Raw genomic sequence first — 27,917 nt, 5'->3', positions numbered from 1 at the left:
GAACCCAAAAAAAGCAACGCCAAGGAGAGAGAGAAAGAGACCAACAAATCAATCACCGAGTGACTAAAAGTGTACACAACAATGCCTGAAAAATCAAAGATAATCTCGTTCGGACGCCGTTCAGCCGATCAGCGCCGGTCGCCGTGACGTTCCGACGGTCGGATCCGGTTCTCGGATGACCGAGGAATCTTCCGAGGTGATCGGCGAGTGACTGCGATCACCGGAAGTATTTTTAAGAAATTGTTGAAAATTGGAAATATTTCGAAAAGAGTGAAAATATGTTTCTCGTGGTGATCTAACTGTGATGGTAAAATGGTTGATTTGCATCAGATTATCTGGGTGATTTCCGCCTCCATCGGCCTCCTGACGCCTCGTGCGGGTGAGTAAATGGTTTTTTTGTCTTTTGGGATGGGGTGCGAGGCCTACAGGCCTCTAGGACAGGGCTGCGACCAGAAATAGTTGAGTTATCGTTGGGAAGTCGTGACTGAATTTGGGTCAAATGTCTAAAATAAGATTATTTTTTTTCTGCTTCTGAAGAAAAATAAAGAAAATAAAGAAAGTGTGTATGTATGTTATACATACACAAACAACATACACATACACCAAGGGAATGTACGCACAAACAAACGCCACATACGGCTCTGAAACAAACGATTTAAGTCAAGATTTCCAGAAAATATTCAAATTATGGAATTTTTGTCTCACAGTTTTTCGAAGAGAACAGTAAAAATACAGAAAGTGTGTAGGTATACTACACGTATACACATACACAAACAACATACACATACACCCAGAGAATATACGCACAAACAAACGCGCACAAACTGGATTACGTTTTGAAGTAGCGAATCTAGAAAGCCATAAAAAGCCTTATTTTCCCCTTCCTCTCTCTCTCTCTCTCTCTCTCTCTCTCTCTCTCTCTCTCTCTCTCTCTCTCTCAGGTTATTCATCGTCGTGTTCTCTGTCTCCCTCTTCGTCCATCTTCGGGTTTCCGCTTCTCTCTGAGCGCAATTTTATCGCTTTTTCTTGTTTCTGCATTTTCTTGTTTCTCTCTCATTCCTTCTTTCTCCCGTTTATTTTCTCTGTCTCTTATTTAGGGGTTTACCCTTATTATTATCCTGTTCATTTCACACGCGTTTATCGCATTTTTTTTTTGACCCGTTATTCGCGTTTCGCTTCCGTCTAGATTCAGAACGAATGTGAAAGGTACACCGCAAACTCTTTCATTTTATTGCTTATTCCCCCGTTTATTACCGCTTATTTCTGCTCTCTCTCTCTCTCTTACCCTCCATCTCATCTCACCCCTCTTCTCCTATTATCTCTGTCCCTCTCTCTCTCTCTAAAACAATAAACGCAAGACCGGCTTAAGCCTTCAAGCGTAGGAAGATAATCTTACGCGGTAAGAAATTCACGTGTGCGCATTTTTACGTGTATATGTGCGCGTTCGCGCGCTGGCAGGCGCACACGGGCGCGTATGGATGCGGGGGAGGGGGGAGGAGTGTTATCCTCGAAGAGGGAAGAGGGAAAAGGGATGATAAAGTTGGAAATAAGGAAAGGAATAATTATTAGTGTGGCTTATGAAAAAGTGCAAAAATATATATATATATTTTTATGTGTATATATGGACATATATGCGCTCTGGGAGAGAGAGAGAGAGAGAGAGAGAGAGAGAGAGAGAGAGAGAGAGAGAGAGAGAGAGAGAGACCGTTCAAAACAATCTCTTCCCTTCGAATCTACTAAAATGAAAAGCGGTCTCGATCGCCACCTGATCTCTAAAAAAAAAAAAGACTCTTTTGTTGTTTTCCTGTGTTGTTTTACTGTTTTTTCGTGTTGTTTTAATTGTGTTGTTTTACTGGTTTTTCGTGTTTTTCCCCGTGTTGTTTTACTGTTTTTCGTGTTGTTTTACTATGTTGTTTTACTGTTTTTTCGTGTTGTTTTAATTGTGTTGTTTTACTGTTTTTTTGTGTTGTTTTACTATGTTGTTTTACTGTTTTTCGTGTTGTTTTACTATGTTGTTTTACTGTTTTTTCGTGTTGTTTTAATTGTGTTGTTTTACTGTTTTTTCGTGTTGTTTTAACTATGTTGTTTTACTGTTTTTTCGTGTTTTTCCCCGTGTTGTTTTACTTTTTTTTGTGTTGTTTTAATTGTGTTGTTTTACTGTTTTGTGTTGTTTTAATTGTGTTGTTTTACTGTTTTTTCGTGTTTTTCCCCGTGTTGTTTTACTGTTTTTTGTGTTGTTTTAATTGTGTTGTTTTACTGTTTTTTGTGTTGTTTTAAATGTGTTGTTTTACTGTTTTTTCGTGTTGTTTTAATTGTGTTGTTTTACTGTTTTTTGTGTTGTTTTCTGTGTTGTTCTCGCATCTCGCCGACGAACAACAAAAGCCTCGTAGAGGTAGCGTAGAGACACCTCGAGAGAGAGAGAGAGAGAGAGAGAGAGAGAGAGAGAGAGAGAGTCTCCCGGACACTTGTTATGATTGATATAAATTTCCATACGCTGTTCAGTCGGCCGTACCCTTGACAAGGATCGGTGAAACAACATCTGTTGTTCCTATGGAGGCTTCCTCCGCAGGCCTCGTTGCTGCCGATGTTGTTGGGCGTTTGGTTGTTGTTCTGCTTGGCGAACGAAGCCGAAGAACAGCGTCTGAAGGGGAAGTTCTTGAAGAACAACTTTCGTAAGATTCCGATAAGTGGAAACAGCAATCGAAGAACAGGATTTGTAGAACAACACTTGAAGAACATTATAAAAACAACAGTTGTGGAGAAACAAAGGCAAAAGAATGAATATTTATAGAAATAAAAATAAATATAAATATGTATATAAATATTAATAGAAATACAAATATAAATATTCATATAAATAAATATAAATATAAATATTTATAAAAATAAAAATAAATATTCATATATAAATAAAATATAAATATTTATAAATATAAACATAAATATAAATATTTATACAAATATAAATATAAATAATTATATGAATAAAAATACAAATATTTACTTAAATATAAAATTCATATTAAAAAAAACTGGTTAAATTTGATGAAAAAAATTAATAAAAATACAAATAAAAAAACGAATATGAAAAACAGAGAGAGAGAGAGAGAGAGAGAGAGAGAGAGAGAGAGAGAGAGAGAGAGAGAGAGAGAGAGAGAGAGAGAGAGAGAGAGCAAAGGTGGCCCTAAATTTTGAGGGCCAATAAGGTGTTGAAACGCGGAAATAGACACCTGGGGTCCCCCTCTTTCTCACCTGGGGGACTGTTTGTTGTGCTCGCCTTTTGCGTGCGTTCGCGCGCGCTCCTCTGAGAGAGAGAGAGAGAGAGAGAGAGAGAGAGAGAGAGAGAGAGAGAGAGAGAGAGAGAGAGAGAGAGAGAGATTCATAATAAGCACGGAGGGATAGACTTCTAGATATGTAAAAAAAAAAATTGGTCGAATGTTGGTGGTTACGAGAGAGAGAGAGAGAGAGAGAGAGAGAGAGAGAGAGAGAGAGAGAGAGAGAGAGAGAGTTTACAAAATCCTGAACATCCAAATCAAACCAAAACATTTAGTTTATTTTCCATTATATTTCCCCAATTACAAACAGAGAGAGAGAGAGAGAGAGAGAGAGCCAATCACTGACGCTTTATATTAATTCTTGGTTAGCGTGGCCCACCCCGATCTTCCCGAAATTGACTGTCGGCCGGGAGAAGCAAGCCTGTGGATCATACGAGCGGGAATTAATGGAAGAAACTATTTCTTCCGCGGTTTCTTCCCTATCAAATCGTACGGCGGTTTTTATGTGTGTTTTGAGGGAGTTTTTTCCCATTGTTTTTTCCCTGTGTTTTCGTTATGATAAAAAATTATGACTTTGAAATTCGGGAATTAATGGAAAAAACTATTTCTTCCCAGGTTTCTTCCCTATCAAATCGTACGGCTCTTTGTCCGTGTTTTGAGGGAGTTTTTTCCCGGTTTTATTCCCTTTTTTCCTTTTTTTTCGCTAAATAAGAGATTTGGAATTCATCCTGACTCTGACACTCGGGAATTAATGGAAAAAACTGCGTCAGTTACGGAGGAGTTTTTCTGATTTATTTCCTTGAATAATTTTTTCTCTACCGAAATTATATCAAATAATTTTTTCACGACTGCAAAATTTATTTATCAAAATATTTTTATCACTATAAAAATTATTTAATATAATTTTTCTCACTACATAAATTATTTACTATAATTATTTCTCACAACAAAAAATTATTTATAATTATTTTTTTCACTACAAAAATTATCTAATAATATATTTTATCGCTACAAAAATTATCTAATAATTATTTTTTCCACTACAAAAATTATCTAATAATATAATTTTCGCTACAAAAATTGATCTAATATAATTTTTTCACTACAAAAATTATCTAATAATATATTTTTTCCACTACAAAAATTATCTAATAATATATTTTATCGCTACAAAAATTATCTAATATAATTTTTTCACTACAAAAATTACCTAATCACATATTCTTTCACTACAAAAATTATCTAATATATTTTATCGCTACAAAATTATCTAATATAATTTTTTCACTACAAAAATTACCTAATCACATATTCTTTCACCACAAAAGTTATCTAATAATATATTTTATCACTACAAAAATTATTCAATATAATTTTTTCAACTACAAAATTTATCTCATCTACGAAACAGTCGCCTAGCTTTGTACTCACTCCATAGAGGAGTAACGCTTTCCCCTGTACAGTAACACACACAAAAACATACACAGATACACACACATACACACACGTACAAAAACATACGCACATACATATTGTTACCACACCATAACAAGGTTATCATTAATCCCTAATGAATGAATCTCTCTCTCTCTCTCTCTCTCTCTCTCTCTCTCTCTCTCTCTCTCTCTCTCTCTCTCTCTCCACAAGGCCTGGAGGTATTCACACATGCATACACGAACACACATACGCACACGAGCGCGCCCAAACGCGCGCACGTATTCAGTAATAAGCAGCTAGGTGATCAGATGACAAGGTATGTCTCAAATCACAAGCTAATTAACACCTCTCTCTCTCTCTCTCTCTCTCTCTCACAGGGTCTTTGGATGCCTTGGGATTCTCTCTCTCTCTCTCTCTCTCTCTCTCTCTCTCTCTCTCTCTCTCTCTCTCTCAAATATGCACAAACATACACATATAAATACACAAACATTAAACATATATACCATAATATTAATTGTCTTAAATACATCAAATATATTCATCCCAATAATGTCTGGAATATACACACTGATATATGTGTATATTACCGCATATTTATTCGTAGAAATATTTATCAAAATATTATACACACAAGTGAATTTGTTATAGAATATTAATCCTAAAATATTTCTATAGTTAAATCTGAAATATTCTCCGCTGCGAATATTTATCAAAGCATTTGCCTAATATACACTTTTTCCAAGAAATGTATTTATCAATAAATATACAGATATACTTACCAATAAATATATTATATTCCTTTGATTAGGTTTAGTTATTATAACCGATACTTATTTGCGATACGTAAAAATATCGCTGAAGTATATTTGTATATTTTAATACGAATATTTTTATGAAATATATTTACATTAATATTTGTACTGATATTTTTATGTATAAGGATGTATGGTGTATTAATAAAATATTCTATAACTGTATTCGCTCAAATACATCGCGGAGAAATTGTATATTTGAGTATAAGTATATTCCTTTCAATGCATAAGGTAATTATACACTTAAATATATCTGTATTTATACATTATACACTGGGTTTATGTATAGCAATGTATGATGTATTAATACAATATTCTACAACTGTATTAATACATCGCGGAGAAACTTTATATTTTAGAATGAATATACGATATTCTTGTCAATGGATACACTTATTATAAAGTAAATTTATCTGTTGTTATGCATCATACACTGGCTTTACGTACAGGAATGTATAATGTATTAATACACTATTCAACACCTGTCTTCGCGCCAATACATGCAGACAAATTCGCGCCAAAACCGATATTATTTTCACGCGCGAAGGAATCGTAAAAATCCGCTCGGAAATATTCCAACCCACCGGAGGCGCTCGTTTGCGGACCCCCGAAATTGTCTGTTTTCCTAAGGAAACGCCTTCTTCCGGCGTTGTGCTTTTGTTTATCTCTCTCTCTCTTTCTCTCTCTCTCTCGTGGGGCTGTCTGCGTCGCCCCTGCGTCCTTCCAGCGACGCCCTCGGCCACTTCCCGCCGACGCAAAGTTCTGTCATTACGAATTCGCCGCCTGAATATTAAGGAAACGTATAGCCTCGATGCATCACCAGGATGTTTTCCCCAATAAGCTTAAATCCCCGGGGTGGGTTTTTTTTTTTAACCCTTCCAGGGATTTTCGGGGGTCCTTCTTGGGCCCACGGCGGCGTGGCCGGAAGCGGCCCCCGCCCAGGGGGCGCTGTGTGGGTGATATCTCTCGTTAGAAATGCGCGGATATCTCGCCTTTTTTTCGTGAGCAAGGTTTTAGTTTTTGAATCCTTCCAGGGATTTTCGGGGGTCCTCCTTGGACCCAAAGCGGGGAGGTATCTCTGGGAGATATATCTGGGAGGTATCTCCGGGAGATAATTCTGCGCTGGAAAACTGTCGCATTTTCCTTTCTGGAAATCTCCGACAAATCTCTCAACAATCTCTCATTCATTTCTCTTAGCAAGAGATATCTCTCATTAATCTCTCAAAAATATCTCTCAATAGCCGTTTTATTAATCTCTCGCTTTTTCCGCCCAAAATCTCTGAAAATCTCTCAGTATCTCTCATTAATCTCTGAAAAAATCTCTCGAAATTTCCTTCAGATATCTCCGGCGAATCTCTCACAAAAATCTCCCGGTTTTCTACGAATATCTCTCAGTTTTTTATTATAAATCCATATCTTTTTCTATAATAATCTACATAAAAGATTTATTGTAAAATAAATTTATTGTAAAAACAGCATAATATTTTAAAATACACTAAAAGACTGTAAATTATTTATTGTAAAAAACTAATATTTCAAAATGCAGTAAACTGTAAATTTATTGTAAAAAACTGTAAATTTAAAGAACACAGTAAAAGACTGTCAATTTATTGCAAAAAGACTGCAATATTTCAACACAGTAAAAGGCTGTAAATGTATTTTAAAAAACTGTATATTTCAAAACAGAGTAAAAGACTGTAAATTTATTGTAAAAAAACTGAAATATTTCACAGTAAAAGACTGTATATTTATTGTAGAAAAATCCTGTAATATTTCACAGTAAAAGACTGTATATTTATTGTAAAAAACCTGTAATGTCAAAATTCAAAGTCATATACAATAAAATACAAAATATTACATCATTAATCTTTAAAAAAAAATTGTATTCTTCCTCACTTCTTGAAAGACCTCTGGGAGGGTCGAGGAGGTAATCTGAGAGGTAGGGAGGTAAGGAGGAAGGGAGGTAGGGAGAGGTAAGAGGTAGGCAGTCCATTTAAGCCTGTTGAGTGGTCCACTTAATTGAGAGCCTCTGTTGATTAAATGCTGGAGAGAGAGAGAGAGAGAGAGAGAGAGAGAGAGAGAGAGAGAGAGAGAGAGAGAGAGAGAGAGAGAGAAACATAACCCTCACCCAAAAATTTAGAACATATTCCCAAAAATTTGCCCGGCTCACTTCTCTCCCTCCAATCTCGCCTCATGAAAGAATTTGGCATAAACAGAGATCTATGGAGTATATATTAAGGAGAGAGAGAGAGAGAGAGAGAGAGAGAGAGAGAGAGAGAGAGAGAGAGAGAGAGAGAGAGAGAGGTAATGGCAGAAGATCAGTTAAAAGATAAGTAATGGTTGGACGATGATAATGTAGGATATTGTACCAGAATGAGAGAGAGAGAGAGAGAGAGAGAGAGAGAGAGAGAGAGAGAGAGAAACCAACTGCCAACCCTGTCTCCCACTCAACACTACAAACAGCGACCAATCTACAGAAGGAGATAATTTTCCCAATAAACAAACTATTAAAGAGATCACAAACAACTGCAATAAATTATCTCTCCCCTCTCTCTCTCTCTTTCTCTCTTTCTCTCTCTCTCTCTCGCTTTTATTCTCTCCCCATTCTCAGTTCTCATAGTTCGGAGAAAGTTTTAACGCGCGATTAATAATGAGGTTTCACTGTATATATTAATAATGAGGTTTCACTGTATATATATATATATATATATATATATATATTTATACACATACACACACCCCCAAAAAAACATTCACAAACACGCCCACAGCACAAACACCGTTCAACCCACACAAACGAAACTCCACACAGACATCGCCAGGACCCTCACCAACACACAGACGCGCACAGACGCGCCGTAGGAGCGAGCGCGCGCGCGCGGGAGCGCTCCCAAAAAAACGGAGGGAATTGAATTAAATCTCACACAAGCAGCGGTTGACAATTGGCTTTCAACTCAAGCAGAGCGGAAGAATGTGGTTATGCGAGTTGATACAGAGGCGGAAATGGAAGGTGTATGAGGCGTGTGTATGGATATACATGCGTATGGGCGTACATACGCATTTAGACGCGTGTACGAGCGCGCAAAGGCGCGTATTCGTGTTTAAAACTATCTACACCTGACAATTCAGACCGATGTCTGACTATGTATCATACTACATAAATACATAATTGTGCATGAATTTACGTATATATGTATACATGTATGATGCGCATGGACATACACACATCATACATGTATACATAAGCATTCAAAAGCGTACGTGCGCTGCAGAGACGTATGATATCCACACAATTTAGTTTAATTATCAATGCTCTCGTTTCATACTGAGCAAGTCTGGAAATAAATAATTATTTATGTATATTTATGTATACTTGCATGTGTAATCGTGTGTGTATGTGTGTGTATACATTCGTGTATACTATCGTATATGACTAGGCGTATTTATCGAAATACATACTGCATATTCATATATTTATATATACTCATATATATAAATTGGTAAAAAAAATACATACGAAATATATGTATGAATTTACGTATGTAAATCACTGCATATATATGATTATATGTATATGTATATATGAATACATATACATATATATGAATACACCCTCCTCTCTCTCTCTCTCTCTCGTAAACTTGGCCCCCCTATGAAACTATGCCAAGAATTACAAAGCTGTCACGTCTGGATATTACCCTCTAGTGTATGTTTATACATATGTATATTTATATGTATGGATATGCATATTTATACATATGTATACATGTGTATATGAGGTATACTGTGTGTTATTAGCAAGGCGAAAGTGAATCTGGTAATGAATATTTGCGCATAATTGTGTACAGCTGTGTATTTCATACATATAAATATATGTATACACATGAATACTGGAGGTTCGAATCCTGGTTAGTTTTGGTGTAAATTCTGTCAATCATTCACAAGAAAAAGCAATTTTTATAATAGGTTTTTGTGTATATTTATGTTTATTTTGTATATTTATCATAAAAATATACGTATGTATAGATATACACATAAGTACATAAGGTTTTAAGTATATTTTTGTATATTTTTCACTTGGTGTAAAATGTGTAAGTTATTTACATGGTAAATAGTATTTGATAATAAATTCTTATGTATATTACTGTATATTTATGTATATTATTGTGTATATTTATGCATATTTGACTAATAAACCAATAGACAAATCTGGGAAACCGTGTCAGCTGTTCCCAAGATTTATATAATTTAAATATTACATACTTATTTATATTAGTGTATATTTATGTATAAATTCATATGCACATTTATGTATATTACTGTGTATATTCAAGGGTATATGTATGCATATTTAAATCATAAACAAACAGAGAAATCTGGATGATTACAAGTTTTCAAATAGTAAACGGAATTAATATTAATAGTATTAATATTAAATATTCATGTATAAATTAATACGCATATTTGTGTATATTACTGTGTATATTTACGTATATTTAAATCATAAACAAACCGTGAAATCTGAATGATTAGCCTACAAGGGTTTCAAATGGTAAACAGAATTAATATTAAATACTTATGTATATTTATGTATAATATGCATATAGATATGTACATTTATATGTATATTACTGTGTATATTTAAGTGTAACTTTATGTATATTTAAATCATATATAAACAGAGAAATCTGGTTGATTACAAGTTTTTCAAATGGTAAACAGAATATTAAATACTTAAGTGCATTTATGAATATATAGATGTGTGTATATTTACGAGTATATTTATGTATATTCAAGTAATAATCAACAGGCAAATCTGGGAAATTCTAAGTTTTTAAAATGGTGAATGGAATTTAATATCAAATATTTATGTATATATTAATGCTTATTTATATGTATATTCAAGTGCATATTTATGTATATTCAAGTGCATATTTATGTATATTTAAACAAACACACACACAAATCTTGGCCCAAGGCGGCTTACATCCCTTCCAGTCGAGTGCCGACAGAGCGATCAAACTATCTCAAGAATTCCCCAGAATTCTGTTTCTCTCACTTGGGACTTTAACTCCTCCACCCCTCCCTGTGGGATCTACTCCGGGGACCCCCGGACTACCATTCCTGTCTGGAGTAGAATTAGATGATAGTTGATAATTGTGATGAGATAATTGATGATTATTATAAAAGGAAAATGATTGATAATATAATCAATAATATAATTATAATAATCTGTGATTATCAACAATGTCCAACCTAGGATCTCCCGTTCTCTCCACAGGAACAATCCACCTCAGTCCAATAATAACAAATTATAATCATGTCAAAAAAATCAACAGTAATAATGAATAATCATTATAATTAGGAATAATAGCTAATAATTCCTTTTTTTCGCCCCACAGTTTGTGAAGAGACGAGCCTTATGCCCAAATTCGTGGACAGCATCCCAAACATCACGGTGACTGTGGGCAGGGATGCAATGCTGCCCTGCACGGTGGAACAGCTCAAGGGATACAAGGTGAGAGAGAGAGAGAGAGAGAGAGAGAGAGAGAGAGAGAGAGAGAGAGAGAGAGAGAGAGAGTAAATGATAGAAAGGAAGAGAAACAAATGAGGAGAGAGAGAGAGAGAGAGAGACAGAGGAGAGAGAGAGAGAGAGAGGTTTCTTCATGAGAGAGAGAGAGAGAGAGAGAGAGAGAGAGAGAGAGAGAGAGAGAGAGAGAGAGAGAGAGAGAGAGAGAGAGAGAGAGAGAGAGTAAATGACAGAAAGGGAGAGAAAAACGAGAGAAGAGAGAGAGAGAAGAAAGAATACGTACCACAAAAACCCAAGACACCAAAATTGAACCCTCCTATCCCAGGGGCGGCGTCGGGGGCGGGGGCGTCGAAGTGACACCTCATTAGAATGCCCTTTTAGTTTAATAATAAGTAATCCGGTCATTACGGAAATTTCGAGGCCCGGTAATTGCCGGATCTGACGGAGGGATTGATCCGGGATTGGCGGATTGATCCCGGATTTCGGTTGGGGGGACATCCGGGGGATTTGGCTGGGATTTTTTTTGAGGGGGAGGGGAGGGACGGAGTTAAAGTTAAAGTTTTCTCTCTCCCTTTCTGTTATTTACTCGTCTCTCTCTCTCTCTCTCTCTCTCTTTCTCACTTTCTCTCTCTCTCACGTCCTCTATCTCTCTCTCTCTCTCACGTCCTCTATCTCTCTCTCTCTCCCTCACTTTCTCTTTCTTACCGCCTCTCTCTCTCTCTATTTTTCTGTTTCTCTCTCTCTCTCAATTTTTCTCTGTTTCTCTCTCTCTCTCTCTCATTTCCTTAACCTCCATCCATTTCTCCCTCATTTCTCCCACCACTCTCTCTCTCTCTCTCTCTCTCTCTCCCCCACAAACAAACAAAAGCAAAGAAATGGCTGTGATAATTATGGCCTCCGGAAACGGGTGTCTAATTTCGGGAGGTCCTTCTCTTCTCATCCCGGTCATCAATTCGCGACGCGGGCCAGATGGTCCTGAGAGGAGACCACCCCCTCCAATACACACACGTGGCGAATTCGCGTATGTTTGTGTATATTTGTGGATGTTTGTGTCTATTTCAGAGTATGCTTTCGAGTGTTTGCGAGTATGTTTGTGTATATTTCAGTGTATGCTTTTGTGTATTGGCGAGTATGTTTGTGTATGTTTGTGTATGTTTCAGAGTATGTTTTTGTGTACTCGTGTGTTTGTGTATGTTACGAATATTGGCAGAATTCATGTATATTTTAGTGTATTTATGTATATTTGCATATGCCTCCAATATACACACGTGGCGAATTCACGTATGTTTGTGTATATTTGTGTGTATATTTGGGAGTGCATTTATGTATATTTGGGAAAGTGTTTATGTGTATTTTCATACGTCTCGAATATGCACACGTGGGGAATTCGTGGATGTTTGTGTATATTTGTGTATTTACGACTATTTCTGTGCATATGTTTATGTATGTTATGAATACTTATGCATATTCTTGAGTATATTGCTGTGTATATGTGTGTGTACAGTTATGAATATTTGTGCATATTATATGTCAGTATTTGTGAGCATATTTTTTGTGTAGTTTGTATGTTTTACGTATATATATATCTGTCTGTACATATATAATTTAACCAAATATGTCTGTGAATATACATACTCCACGCATATTAGTTTATTCCCACAAAAAATGCATATTTCTTCTATATTTCCTCCACAACTAGTAACAAGTGTGAATATCTTGTAACCTAACATACTCACGAAAAACATGCAAAAAGTGTAGTGTATATTTCCCGTATTCTTTGAAGCACACAAATGCTCTGCAAATATACACCTACAAGCATAGTTTAAATATGTAGCCAAGTATATCTGATTATACACATGTATATTTCTAACATACACACCAATTGACAAACGTGCTGAAAACGTATATTTAATGTATATTTCCTTCCAAAAATACTTACGTAAATACAATTATACAACATGCTACGTCTGAACAAAGTACTTCTATCAATATACACACGTATATCATGTGTGTAACAGTTTATTAATGCACTAGAAACATACAAAAAAGAAGGATATTGAATGTATATTCCGTTCCCAAATCAATACATCGACCTGTAAGGAATAACTTATTAAATTCCTGACACCCTCCCCCCTCCCAGGAGACCACCCACACCTGGGCCAACCTCTCCTTTTGTCCGGCGGAAATGGGACGTCTTTTTCGGGTGTCTGGGTCCTGCCCGGGCCACAATGACCCCCGGAAATTACCTGGAGGGGTTACCTGGGGGTCTCCAGGAGAGGGGGTGTGGTCCACAGGGTGGAGGGGTGCCTCAAAAAGAACCCCCCCCCCGAAAAAAGACTTAAAAGAGGAATGTCTCTGAATGCCAAAAGGGATTCTACAATGATGTTATGAGGAAGGTCATTTCGAATTATGGAAAGATGCCATGATTGTGGAAAATTATGTCACAATAGAACCACGATGGGGTGAACAATATTCTTAATAGTGTCCCTAATTCCCCCAAACACTATATATAAAATCTAATTCCCAAAAACACTATATATATAATATTTAAACCCCCCAAACCTTTAAAAATCAAAATACAATTTTAAATCCCATAGAGAAACCTCACAATAAATCCCCCAATTAATTTTCCTGGAAGTATCTACCAATTCTCCTTGGATTATTATTATTATTATTATTATTATTATTATTATTATTATTATTATTATTATTATTATTATTAATATTATTAAAAATCCTCTCCCTCCAAAATCCTTGCCAAGTTGGCCATCCTGCCTCCCGTTCCGCTCGGGAGGCCTCAATGTTGGCACCCCTGTTGATTTAGTGCTTATATGCTTGCGATAATATGGCCGAGAGAGAGAGAGAGAGAGAGAGAGAGAGAGAGAGAGAGAGAGAGAGAGTAACAACAAGGAAGGAGGGACTGAGAGAGAGAGAGAGAGAGAGAAAAGTTTAAGGTATTATTTTCGAAAACAGAAAGATTTGGGGAGAGAGAGAGAGAGAGAGAGAGAGAGAGAGAGAGAGAGAGAGAGAATAAAGTTCTCACAAACTCACATAGATTTTAAAGGAGAAAGGGAGAGTTAGTATATAATAAGATAGATCTATAAAGGAGAGAGAGAGAGAGAGAGAGAGAGAGAGAGAGAGAGAGAGAGAGAGAGAGAGAGAGAGAGAGCTTCAATGTATCACCTTCATACAAAAACACCCAAGAAATAAAAACCCACAGCCAACCCCCGTCCCTCTTCTCTCTCTCTCTCTCTCTCTCTCTCTCTCTCTCTCTCTCTCTCTCTCTTCCATAATAACTGATAGTCTTATTATCTGGACGCTGAACTCAGCAGTGTTACTTCTAAGTCTATTATAGGCATCTCGTTAACCTGTCTATTTTGGGGGAGAGAGAGAGAGAGAGAGAGAGAGAGAGAGAGAGAGAGAGAGAGAGAGAGAGAGAGAGATAGGGTTGTGGCTCTTTCTTTCTTTTTTCCATCTCTCTCTCTCTCTCTCTTTTTCTCTCTCTATGTATATCCAAAATGTTTTTCTATTTCAGTCAAAATAAGAGAGACGAATTCTCTCTCTCTCTCTCTCTCTCTATTTATTTTGCTTTTTCTCTCCCTTTCTCTCTAAAATCTTATATTAAACCCCACTCTCTCTCTCTCTCTCTCTCTCTCTCTCTCTCTCTCTCTCTCATAAACACTACATCATCACCATCCTCACTCCTAGCAGGGCTGCCAACTCTCTCTCTCTCTCTCTCTCTCTCTCTCTCTCTCTCTCACCACGCCTGACAGGGCAGCCAACTTAATTTGGCAAAGGATGACGGAAGCCGAGAGTGGTTCTTAAGGATCCATAATAGTCACAGTTATGCTTTTCCCCCTAAGAATTAGCATTCGTATTTAGCTCGAAATGTGGGTAATGTTGGCACTGACGAGGACCAGGTTTTGGGTGGTTGTTGGCAAGGGTGTGGTGCATCTTTGGTTGAATTTTGGTGAAAATCTGGCAAATGGTTTTTGTGTCATGTAACAAAGAAGAAAATGAACCAAAAACGAATATAAGATATTAAAAAATACATTACTGGCAACATCGAGGTCCAATTTTAGTTAATTTCCCTAAAACTCCACAAAAATTGACCCAGGTCAATTAACAGGTCATAAACCAGGTCATACCAGACCAAATAGGTCACAAACCAAGTCAATTACCAGGTCACAAACCAGGCCAAATAGCAGGTCACAAACCACCTCAATTAACAAGCAATAAACCAGGTCAACAGGTCACAAACCAGGTCAGCAAACAGGTCAATAACAGATAAAAACACCAAGTCAATTACCAGGCCACAAACCCAGGTCAACAGCTCACAAACCAAGTCAACAAGACAAATAACAGCTCACCACCCAGCACGACCAACCTCTTCTTCTTCTTCTGACCAGGTCGCGTGGGTGCAGGTCGACACCCAGACTATCCTGACCATCCACAAACAGGTCATAACCCGGAACCCGAGGATCTCTCTCCTCCACAACGACCACAGGACCTGGCACCTCCAGCTGAAGAACGTGAGAGAGAGCGACCGCGGGTGGTACATGTGCCAGGTCAACACCGACCCGATGAGGTACCGCCAGGGTTATGTGGACGTGGTCGGTAAGTGGAAGGGTGTCCGCTGTTTGAGTGTGTGTGAATATATATTTAAATATTTCTTTATTTATTTATTTGACCTTGACTTATGTATGGTAGTTATATTATTGGTGAGTAATGATATATATATATATATATATATATATATATATATATATATACATTACACAATACAACTTAAATAGCACTTATATATATATCATTACGCTCCTACGCAATATGCCGACATCTAAAACCCAACCTTGACCTTTGCTCCTCCTCCTCCTCTCCTCCTGTTTCCAGTCCCCCCGGACATCATCGACAAGGAATCGACAGGCGACCTGACCATTCGGGAGGGCCAGGACGTCATCCTGACCTGCCGGGCCAAGGGCCACCCCCCTCCGAACATCGTCTGGCGGAGGGAGGACAACAAAGAGATCGTCCTCGACTCGGAGAAGATAGGTAAGACGAAACGAGATTTTGTTGCTGGTTCGAACTCCAATTCCAGGTGATAAACATATTTTTGGCAGTCTTCTTGCTGTTTTCAATTGTCCCGTTCAAGATTCCTAACCGGAAATCATTCGCTGTAAAGTTTCCGAACCTCGCGTTTACGTGTTTAGTACCATCCTTTGAAAACGAACACTATCCCAAGATGGTATGCACACACGGTGAAAAAAGAAGCGAGGAACGAACACTATCCCACGATGGTCCGCACAGGCGGCGATAAAAGAACCGAGAAACGATCTAACATTCCCCACACTCAGACGACCTCCGTTGATCCTGACCCCTCGTTGTTTTGCCTCTCCCCCGACAGAGATGGGCTCCACCAATGGCATCATGGGAACGATGGAGAGCCGCGAGGGCTCCCACAATCCCGTGCGGGAGGTGAAGGGCGAGAGGCTGGAGATGAGGAAGGTGTCGCGGCTCCAGATGGGGTCGTACCTGTGCATCGCTTCGAATGGGGTTCCCCCCTCCATCAGCAAGAGGACCCACCTCAGGGTGCAGTGTGAGTGGTATACATATGTGTATATGTATGTGTGTATACAGGGTTTATATGTATATGTATACAGGGTATCTATGTATAGACACATATATATATATATTATATATATTATAAAATATACAGTTAATATTGTTAATCCCACAAATATTATGATTAACCTTTTAAATATTAATAATATTTATGGGGTAGTATTAATCCCATAAATCCTAAGATTAATCCCCTGTAATGCCCCGTGCCCAGTCCCGCCAGTGGCCTGGGTGCCCCAGCAGCTAGAGGGTGCCTACATTGGGCAGGAACTGACTATCGAATGCCACACGGAAGCTTTTCCCAAGAGCATCAACTACTGGACCAATACCCAGGGCGACATGATTGTGGCAGGTGAGGGCACTATCGTTCACTATCACTGAATCACTATAATTCACTGTCACTGAGTCACTATCATTAATTCACTGTCATTCACTATCAGTGGTTCACTGTCATTAATTCACCATCATTCAACATCACTGAGTCACTATCAATGGTTCACTATCATTCACTGTCAATGATTCTTTATCATTAATTCACTATCATGCACTATCACTAAGTCATTACCATTCACTACTAATGATTCACTAGCATTAATTCACTATTACTGATGCACTATCTTTCACTATTACTGAGTCACTATCATTCACTGTCATTCACTATCAATGTTTCATTATCATTAATCCACTATCACTCACTATCACTGAGTCACTACCACTCACTATCTTCCACTATCACTGAGTCACAATCACTCACTATAAATGGTTCACTGTCTTCCACTATCGTTCACTTTTATTACATACACTAGGGCAAAATTCATTGAAAAATCAGGATTATTGGTGATTTTTTTTCACCGGTTACGGTAATTTTTCATTACACGTCCAGCGTTTGTTGCCGTGGTTACCGTGAAATTCACTATCACAGATAGTGAGATTCACTATCCCTAGGCAAGGAATACTTGAGCCTAAAGTAGTTGAGAGTTCAATTAAAAATCTTAATTAACCCTTTCACCATCCAACCAAACCTTCTTGACCACCCCTTCACCATCCATCCACCATCTCCTCACTATCTCACCATCAACTAAAAGCGAGGCCCACCATCCCCAGGCGATCGGTACGAACCCACGGTGGTGGAGAGCTCGTACAAGGTCTACATGAAGCTGAGGATCAAGCGAGTGGCCCGGGTGGACTTCGGCCATTTCCGCTGCATCGCGAAGAATTCCCTCGGGGAGACAGATGGCGCCATCAAGGTCTATGGTAAGTGGTGGAATTAACTGGAAGTTTGCTGTGCAATATTAATATTATTGAAATAGTTTAACCAGACCACTGAGCTGACCATCAGCTCTCTCGTAGGGCTGGCCCGAAGGATTAGGATGAGATGACAAGTCTAGGCTAGAAGCCTAGCCACTGGATAACTTGTACAGTAACTTGCACAGTAATTGATACAGTTTGGTAACTTATGCAATTATAATTTATACAGTAACTTATACAGCGTAGGAGATAGTTTTTACAATAATGCATACGGCTGAAAAGATTTTATACAATAATTTATACAATTTGGAAGTTTTGGATTGCAATAACTTGATGATTTACAAAATAATGATAGAGTTTAGAAGTTTGCAGAAGTTTGTACGTGATGTTGTATTATAATAATTTATACAATAGCAAGGACAGTTTGGAAGTTTGTACTGCAATATTGTAATAACTTATCAGTAGCTTATAAAGCTTGTAAGTTTTTATTTCAGTAACTTATACAATAAACACACAAACAAAAACATCACTTCTCCCCAGTCAAAAGTTACCTTACACCCTCGGCCAGCCATCAAAGTGAATAATTAACAGCACAACCAAATGGCAACACTCACAGACACACCATAAGGAATAAAACCACAATAATAATAATAAAAATACTAAAAAAGCCACCAAACGGCAACTCAATCAGAGTTTGCCCGTCTCGGTTTATTGGGCATCGCGGAGAGTTGGACCCCTGGGGGCCATCTTGGCCTGACCCCCAAATTGCCTCAGGGGGACTGATGGACCGATGACCTATCCACTCCATCACGTGGGCTGCGTTCATACGGGGGATGAATTGGGTGGCAGGAAACGGATTTTGTAGGGGAAGGTTTTTTGGGGGTTTTTAGTGGGTGGGTTGTGTTCAGGAAGTAGATCAGGCTAACGGAAAACGGTTTTGTGTAGGATTTGTTATGGTTTGGGTTGCGTTCAGGAGCTAGATCAGGCTAACGGAAAAAGGTTTTATACGAGATTTATTATTTATTAGTGGTTGGGTCGCGTTCATGAGCTGAAAGCTGGTGACAGAAAACGGTTTTCTAGTTCACGAGACGTGAATGATAACGGGAAACCGTTTTGCTTCTATTCATTGTTACTAACAACAGGGTTTCGTTCATGAGGGGAAAAATCATGACAGGAAACGCTTTTTGTCTATATTCATTGTCATGCACGACTGGGTCGCGTTCAGGACGCCAAAACGCTAACGGAAAACGGTTTTGCTTCTTCAGAATCCAGTCGTATAACTTGTAACAATTTACAAAACTTTACAAAAATTTACAGAAATAAAAAATGTCGGATTTTCCCCAAACCGAAAATTGTCCTTGGTTTGACAACCCTGCCATAAAGGTTATTAACAACCCAGAATAAATATAAGTTATTATAACAAAATGTAATAAAATTCAATGAATTTTGTTGTAAAATTCACGAATTTTACAAAAATAAAAATTAAAAAATTTAAAAAAATGGTCATCCATTGTCCCAAATGACTCTCACAACCTCACAACCCACTTACAAAGGTTATTAACAACCAGATAACAACACCGCCCATTATAACAGCCACTACAGCCCTCGCTGCACCTTAGGAGCGCGCGAGAGCGCGCATCGGGGGACCCACCCACGCGGAAATAATAGGCGCCCAAAAAATAATTTCGTGAGGAACCAACGCCTCAGAGTGTGTTTACTTTTTGTGAACATCAACATAAATTGAATTTGGGGGTGACGCTGAGAGAGAGAGAGAGAGAGAGAGAGAGAGAGAGAGAGAGAGAGAGAGAGAGAGAGAGAGAGAGGGGGTTTGGGGCGCCCAGTCAATCTTCATTCTTCAGACGATCTCTTTCAATTGTGTTTATCATTTATTCACGAGAGAGAGAGAGAGAGAGAGAGAGAGAGAGAGAGAGAGAGAGAGAGAGAGAGAGAGAGAGAGAGGCAAGTAGATAAGGAGAGAGAGATAGAAAGAGAGAGATAGGGAGAGAAATGGACAGACATATAAACAGAGAGAGAGAGAGAGAGAGAGAGAGAGAGAGAGAGAGAAAGAGAGAGAGAGCCCCCAACACACAAAAACCCAGACAATACACTCTACACACACACACTCTGAACTTCCGCCCCCAAAAGAAATTCCCGTTTTCTGTGAAGTGTTCCCGAGAGCATTCAGGAGGAGACACTCTTGTAAATTTGAACACTGAGGAAAGGCTGCTTCCATTGTACACCACCAGATTAAAGCGGGCGGGAAAAAAATAAATAAAAAACCCAGGAACAGGTCCTACAATGGGACGGGATGTGTTTGCAAGGCCCTCAAGGACTTCTCTGTCGGTCAGTTGTTGGAGAAGGGGGGTGGGGAGGGGACTGAGGGAGGGGAATGAGGGAGAAAAGTGAGGGAGATTGGGGGAGAGGAGATTGAGGACACAGGACCTTACGTTTTGTCGTAATGTTTCTCTGAGCGAATTCAGGCTTAATCTTGTTATGATATAGAATCAATTCTATTCCCGAAATATGCTTGATATAAAACTCCATTTATACGGAAAAACCTCCACGAAAAAAACTCCTTTATTCACAGAAAAAACTAATAAAAAAATACCACTTTCGTCCAAATCATATCTGTGACAGAAATCAAACAATCTCGCCCAATGAAAAATTCAAAATAAAATTTCACAAGTCCATTACAGAAAAACGAAACTATAAAAAAACCTTTCCCCTACATCATACAAGAGTGGGTTAGAGTAGGAGGGGGGGGCTTTGCCCCCCATCCCCTGAAAAGCCACCCCCAAACCCAAAGTGGGTTAGGCAGCTAGATGGAACTTTGAATAAATTATGCAGATTGGAGTGTAATCTAATATAGTACACCAAACTCAAAATATTCGAGTGAAAGAGGACCCAGGGAGGGCCCACAGGACCCAGAGAACCCAGGGGGGACCCAGAGCATATGATTAGGGCCCATCCAAAACCCCCACCCTCTTGCTTTTTTAGGCCAAGTAGGGATATTGACCCAAGCAATTGGCGTACAAGAATACATTCTTCGTATCAACAGGTCACTTAACACAAACACGACCAAGTCCCTTCGTGTGTTTGTTTAAACAAACTCCCTGTTTGTTTACACGAAATTTCGTGTTTGTTTGTTTGTTTGTTTGCACGTTCACGACGACAGCCAATAGGGAAAAGTTTGTACAAAGGCAACTCTGGCCAAAGAAAAAAAGTACAAAGTTCAAGAACTTTAATAAAGTTATGAAAGTTTAAGTAAGTTAATTTTCCCTTAAGAATCTGGTTTCCTTTCTGCGTGTGTGTGTGTGTGTGTGAGCACGATACCTCAAGAATGGCTGGACAGAATTCGATCAAATTTGTCAGGTATATTCATTAAATGACCGAGTCTTGATGCTCTAGTTTTTTGGTGATGAATTTGATTTATCATCCGGATATTTTCATAAATGAATAGTTAAGTGAATGAATATGATAAATATGGGTTTAGCTACAAATAATGATTCTTCTTGGTTTAATAAGTCGATTTGTGTGTGTATATAAATATATTTATATTATATATATATAATATATATAATTTTAACTTATAACTGAAACAGTCACAAATACATAACTATAGACAGTTTCCGAAAAAAATGGTAAAAAAATATAAAAAAAAAAGAAAAATTCAGTCTCATCTACTCACCAGGAATCGAAGAAGAAACATCTTGGAATTCCAGAAAAAAAAACTGAAAAAAAAAAAAAAAAAAATGAGATAATAATTTTGTGAACATAAGTTTCATTTAGTTACTGTAAATTGAGAAAAAATTAAAATATCAACAACAAAAGACAAGGAAAAATATATATAAAACTTTTTAAAAATATTGTTGAAAAAACACGAAAAAATGTATATAAAATAAACATAAAAATCTCCACAGAATACCTGAAAATCTGAATCACAACAAACACGAAAAAACACATGAAAAAATTCTCCAAAAAGCTAAACAATATAACACTAAGGATCGCAAAAGTAAAACTCGAAAAAACACAAAAATAAAACACCAAGAAATGCAAAAATAAAACTCGAAAAAACCCAAAAAACCACAATAAAACACCAATCAACAGCTATCATCATAATCATCATCATCTCTCTTCACAAGAGTTGCCAAGACAACCACACCAAGCCTTTGTTTACATCGGCCACCTCCTCTTCTTCTTCTTCTTCTTCTTCCCAGAAATCGAGGCACCGAAATCCCACAGCAATTCGGCGGACGGGGGCGGCGGCGGCGGCGGCGGCGGCGCCGACGGAGGCGCGGGCGGCGGTGAGGATGCCGACGGGGGCGGGGAATCCGGAGACAGAGTCCTGTCCACGGATCTGTCCATGAAGAACGGTGAGAGAGAGAGAGAGAGAGAGAGAGAGAGAGAGAGAGAGAGAGAGAGAGAGAGAGAGAGTTATTTTTTTGGTGTTTTTCCGTATTTTTGCGGGCGTTTGTGGGCGTGAACGACGCTTGATTGCGGGCGTTTGTGGGCGTGAATGACGCTTGGTTGCGTGCGTTTGTGGGCGTGAATGACGCTTGATTGCGTGCGTGAGGTTTGAGTGAGGTTTGCGTGCGTTGTGCGTGAGATTCGCGTGCGTTTTGATGAAGAATTGTGAGGGGACTCTCTTTTTTATATTTGTTCATATTTCTCTTATATTTTGCGAGTGCTTGTGTTTGTGTGTGTGTGTGAGTGAGATTTGCGTGCATTTTGCGTGAGGATTTGAAAGCAGAATAGAGTGAGCTTAAAGATTATGGTGCCTTTATAAATACAATTTTAAGGCAAATCTTTACAATTTGGCAAAATTGGTGATTTTTTGTAATAGAATTAATGGGATTTAAATCTATTAAAAATGTAATGGGATTTTTTGTTACAAATTTGTAGAACTTGCCAAAACTGGATTTATTTCAAGGACTTGATAGGATTTTTGGGGGGGCAAATTGATGGGGTTTCATCCGATTTTCTTCTGACAACTCAAGAATGAACTGACCAAACTCAACAATGTCTTATAAGTGACCAATCACTGACAGTCTCCAACTTCTTCTTCTTCTTTTCCTTCGCTTTTCCAGGCGGCAAGAAATTCGAGAGCTACCTCCATCCCCACGGAATAAACGACATCAGCGATCACCATCGACACTCAAAGCCACACGACGGTAAAGGTAAGATTCCGCACGAACATGAATCAGGACTTCGGTTGATGTTTACATACTTGTGTGTACAAATGCATGTTCCCAAAACTGAGACTATTGACAGTCATCATGGCACAAATCCGATGCTGAAAATTACCATCCTCATCCCAGCACGCTGACATAAAACCTTTGGTCAGCGTTTACGTGCTTCTATAATGCTGAATATGATCTCCTAATGTATACATACAAATGCATGTTCCCTAACTTACAATTTTGGCAGTTGCTGCGGCACAAACCCAGTGCCAAAAGTTACCATCCTCATCCCGGCACGCCAACGTAAAATCCCTTCTCTGTCGTTTCCAGGCCAAGGACAGCGCAGCACGGCCCACCACGGCAGCCGTCCGGGATACGGAAGTCACCTGGACCACGCATCTTCTGCGGGAGGCTTCGGACAGCTGTTCGCCGCGCAGAAACGGCTGCTGTTCGCCTGCTGCGCAGTCGCTTTAGCTATTGTCATGAAGTATTAATGCTTGCGAGAGCCGTATTCCTTAGCCCAACTTTAACGATAAGCTAACGTGTAATTTAAATGTGCTGGCAGGACCCACTACTTCGTCGTGTATATTCTTACGCAGTTGTAACAGATGCATCGTCAGCTAGGAGGACACTGTTTTTCGTGTATTCGTGTGCATGTGTTACAGGTGTATCGTAAATTATAGAGGGAGGCTCGGTGTCTTCGTGTGAGTGTGTGAGACAGATGCGGACGGATGCAGATGCACCCGTTGTTGGGGAACTGCGTCTTGTGCGGGCCTTCGCAGCTGTGGTACGCGCACCTGTGAGAAGTGGAAATCCTTTTGGTGTATTCCTTTACAGATGTGACAAGTGCATAAATCATTTACTGCTTAGTGTACATAAATGCAGGTGCCAGGAACAAATTTCAAGGTGAACTGTGAAGCGAACTCTTACGCAGGTGTAACGTAGCGTTTAAGCGATAAGGTAGCCGTTTAGTGTACCTTGACACAGATGCGACAGATGCTAAAACCAAACTTGTACGCTGGTACAACAAGCGCATGAATTAGAAACTACTTTTGATTTGTTTATGTGAAGGTGTTACAAATGCATATATTAGACTGAAACTCAGTGTATTCGTGTGTGCAGGTGTGAAAACCTATATAACTGAATAAAACTCCGCATACGTGTAGAGGAATGACACGTGCCACAGGTGTTACAGATGCACGAATCGACGTCACGAACAATAACGTACAGACGTAACAAACGTATCGGACGCAACGACACTACAGTGTGCGCATCTGTAACACAGGCATGACAGATGCACGTATCGGCAAAAGACCAATCGCGTACCTTGGCGCAGGTGTAAACAGGTGTGCCGGAGAGTGCCCGTACCTTCCTAGGTGAGTGTATAGGTCATTCGTCATATCACATATCACGTCGGTTCGCTTTCCGCTCTTATCGATTGACGGGACTCCCGTTCTGTCGCAAAACATCTGCATAAAACACCTGTATATGGCGGTGAAGACTGAAGGTAAACTTTAAATTGATATTCAAATTAATATTCGTAGATTTCAGGAATATTTAAATATACATACGTCAAATTTCAAACAATTTTGGAACAACATATCAAGGAAAATGTCAAAATCACTTCGCGCAGAGGACTCAAAATAGATAAATGTCTGTTTACAATGTTAGTGGATTAATAGGGGAGAGATTTAAAATCTAAATCGCAAGTTAGGAGATTTGAGTCTCCATTTCAGGGCATCAGATACAGGGTCTAGTAATCTCTAATTACTTTGGGTACTTTTGTTCGTGTTCTTTTTGTTAACGAGTAATTTTTCATGAGTTTGGCGAGTGGTAATTTTTCCTGAGGAATGGATGGCTGAATGACTTGGTTTTACCAGGCAGTACTGATGGATATGTCGTGACAGAGAACGAAGGATGACTTCCGAGTCCCTTTGCGAACTTTAACCAGGCAGGTACTAGCTAAAACCAGCCTGGACTCTTTCAAGTTGCAACAACTAAATCAATCATGCAATAGTTGAGAGCTATATCTAAAAAAAAACCAACATTTAACCAGACAGATCACTTTGAAGCCAATCATCTATTAGAACTTTCATTTTCCTCTGAAAAAAACCAACATTTAACCAGAAAGATACCAGCTAAAACCAGCACGGAATCCTTCTCTGGTTTCAAACTAAACTAATCACACAGCAGTCAAACAACCCACACACCTGTTTTAAAACTACCTCCAGAACACAGTGCAGTGTCTCAGCAAACTCAACCCTTCATCAAACCAGCCATTGAAACCAGACACCCCCAGCCAGAACCAGTGTGCAGTCCAAACTTCATTTGGACAAGCCAAACTTCCTCCTTGGGCCCATCCAAACCTCACCTCACCTGAGGTTAAGTTCATTCCCCAGAGGGCTTTGATCTTAGGCGAGGTGTCCCCTGGGAGCTTCAACAGGGAGCAGATTCAATCCCGTCGAAGTTTGTTAAGTGAGTTTTTCTTTTTTTAGTGGTTGCTGAGTTGCCCAGGTGAGTTTTGGGGAGGGGGAGAGGGTGAAGGAGGGAGAGGGTGAAGGAGGGAGAGAGAAAAGGGGCCCATAACCAAATGCAAAATTGGGAGAGAAAGAGACAGAGATAGAGAGATAGAAAGAGAGACCTAATTGGGTAATTATGACTCAAACTTGACCTCATTGGGAAGAGAGAGAGAGAGAGAGAGAGAGAGAGAGAGAGAGAGAGAGAGAGAGAGAGACCTAATTGAGTAATGACTCTCAAAACTGACCTCATTTGGAAGAGAGAGAGAGAGAGAGAGAGAGAGAGAGAGAGAGAGAGAGAGAGAGAGAGAGAGAGAGAGAGACCTAACTGAGTAATGACTTTCAAAATTGACCTCGTTTGGGAGTCACAGACTTTAATAGGTCATTATAACTTATGGCTGACCTCATTTTAGAGGCCTTTGGTCAATCAAGGTCATATTAATTGGTAACAGACAGACAGTACAACAGACAAAAAGAAGACAGAGAAACAGCCCAACAGACATTAAACAGACAAGTGACTCAACCTTCAGGCTGAGAAAATCTGAAAAAGTGAAAAAATGAAAGAAATTCATGAAAAATGAATAAAAAATGAAAATAATGAATAAAAATATACATTAATGAGAAATGACCTTCTTAAATTAAGGTGGGACGTGAGTAGAATGGAGTAGAAAGGACTAGAATGGAGTAAAAATGGAGTGAAACAGAGTAAACTGACCCCCAACTAGTCAGTCTGTCGATGAATGAAACTCCTGCCCCGTCTCGACCTCTTAATGAATGAGGCCTGACAATTATGAATGAGAGAGTAAATATACTATTACTATCACTTTGTTTACGTTTGTCACTATTCTTTTATGAATGGAGGAGTTGTTAGCAAGTCGTATATTTATGTCTGGACTTACAATTTATCAGTATAATCCCCAAGATAATTATTTGGATAATTGTCACGATTATTTTTTCGGAAATGGGGGAGTTAGCATAATTGTTTTGGACATGTGATTATCATTATAATTTCCAATTTGATTATTTCGATAATTCTCACGGTTATTTTTTTGTGAATGACGCTGTATAATTGTTTGACGTTAATGTGTTTAAGTCATAATGATTTTTTTGTGAATGAAGGACTTAGGAATTGTCAAAAATTACTCATGATTAAGTTTGGGCTTCTAATTTTCAGTATAATTCCCAAGATAATCGGGTTATTATCGTATTACCATTTCCTGAAACGTCTTTACCTTCCGGACGAAGGGAGGAATAAGAGGAGGAGGAGGAGGAGGAGGAGGAGGAGGAGGAGGAGGAGGAGGAGGAGGAGGAGGAGGAGGAGGAGGAGGAGGAGGAGACACAAGAACAAACAGAAACAAACTCCCGGCATCACAAATATCGAATCTAACTCGCTTCTAATCAATAGCCTTTAGCGGCTCCGTTTGAAAAGATTCTTCTGGTTTGGGAGACCAGTGTAATTACTGTCAATTCTGGCCCTCCCCCTCACCCCCCCAAAGGGCTCCTACCCAGTCCCACCACCCGTCGGAGGATTCCCCAAGGTCCCCGCTCCCTTCCCCGGTAGGTAGGGAGGGAGGGGGAGGGAGAGGGAGCGAGGGAAATGAAGAAAGATAAAAACAAAAGAGTCCACTGGTTTGGGTATATTAAAAGCGTTCGGCACATATTGGGAAATGGCTTCTTGTCTCAGAGGCGATGATGATGTGGTTCCAGTCATTGTTTTTGGCGTTGTCTTTAGTTGTTTTTGTTGGATGATGGTTGTTTTAGTTGTGTGCTTGTTGATGCTAAACATTTCCTTGTCTTGTTTTCTTGTTTGGTGGGAGTTTTGAATTGTTTTGTCATGTTTTTTTTTTCTAATTGTAATTCACCTGTCTCTGTCATTTTCTTAGTCGAATTCTACATCAAGACAATACTAAGAAAACTGATGTTGCTTTTTCATTAACGATGAAGGAAAAATGTCGTTGTTTTGATCAAGAAAATTGTGATCTGCCTCAAAACAATACTTACAAAAACACATCAAATTTTACTTGAAAGTTCCTTGGTTGTTTTGTCAAGAAAATTTGGTTTGTCTCAAAATGACATTTATAAAAACACCTTTTAAAAATTTCATGTGAAATTTCTCAGTTGTTTTGATAAGAAAATCTTGTCTCAAAACAATATTGGCAGAAACACTCTTCATATCAACTTTGCCTTAACTCCTCAAGTTGTTATCATAAAAACAATTCCAAATCAACTTATACTTTGAAATTTCTCAATTGTTTTGACAAGAAAATTTTGTCTCAAAACAATATTGGCAGAAACACTCT

At 38.7% G+C, this 27,917-nt stretch overlaps 1 protein-coding gene and 1 long non-coding RNA gene across 2 annotated transcripts in view; one reads left to right on the top strand and one right to left on the bottom strand.

The window, feature by feature from the left end:
* On the top strand, positions 1 to 26,225 carry LOC136856374 (lachesin-like). The gene is made up of 10 exons (XM_067134183.1): positions 1 to 379; positions 10,927 to 11,042; positions 15,464 to 15,671; positions 15,948 to 16,106; positions 16,459 to 16,650; positions 16,888 to 17,025; positions 17,778 to 17,927; positions 22,139 to 22,294; positions 23,009 to 23,098; positions 23,432 to 26,225. The coding sequence occupies exons 1-10, from the start codon at positions 313 to 315 to the stop codon at positions 23,593 to 23,595; spliced, it is 1,440 nt and encodes a 479-aa protein (XP_066990284.1). The 5' UTR covers positions 1 to 312; the 3' UTR covers positions 23,596 to 26,225.
* The window catches only part of LOC136856376 (uncharacterized), a 129,156-nt gene that overhangs the window by 31,557 nt on the left and 69,682 nt on the right, over positions 1 to 27,917 (bottom strand). Inside the window, exon 3 of the long non-coding RNA XR_010858321.1 lies at positions 21,610 to 21,652. This is a non-coding gene — a long non-coding RNA (uncharacterized lncRNA). The remainder of the gene's footprint in view (positions 1 to 21,609; positions 21,653 to 27,917) is intronic.

This window comes from Macrobrachium rosenbergii, chromosome 35, assembly GCF_040412425.1.
Source record: "Macrobrachium rosenbergii isolate ZJJX-2024 chromosome 35, ASM4041242v1, whole genome shotgun sequence".
Classification (NCBI taxonomy): domain Eukaryota; kingdom Metazoa; phylum Arthropoda; class Malacostraca; order Decapoda; family Palaemonidae; genus Macrobrachium; species Macrobrachium rosenbergii.
This window is presented reverse-complemented; position numbering and strand designations above follow the sequence as displayed.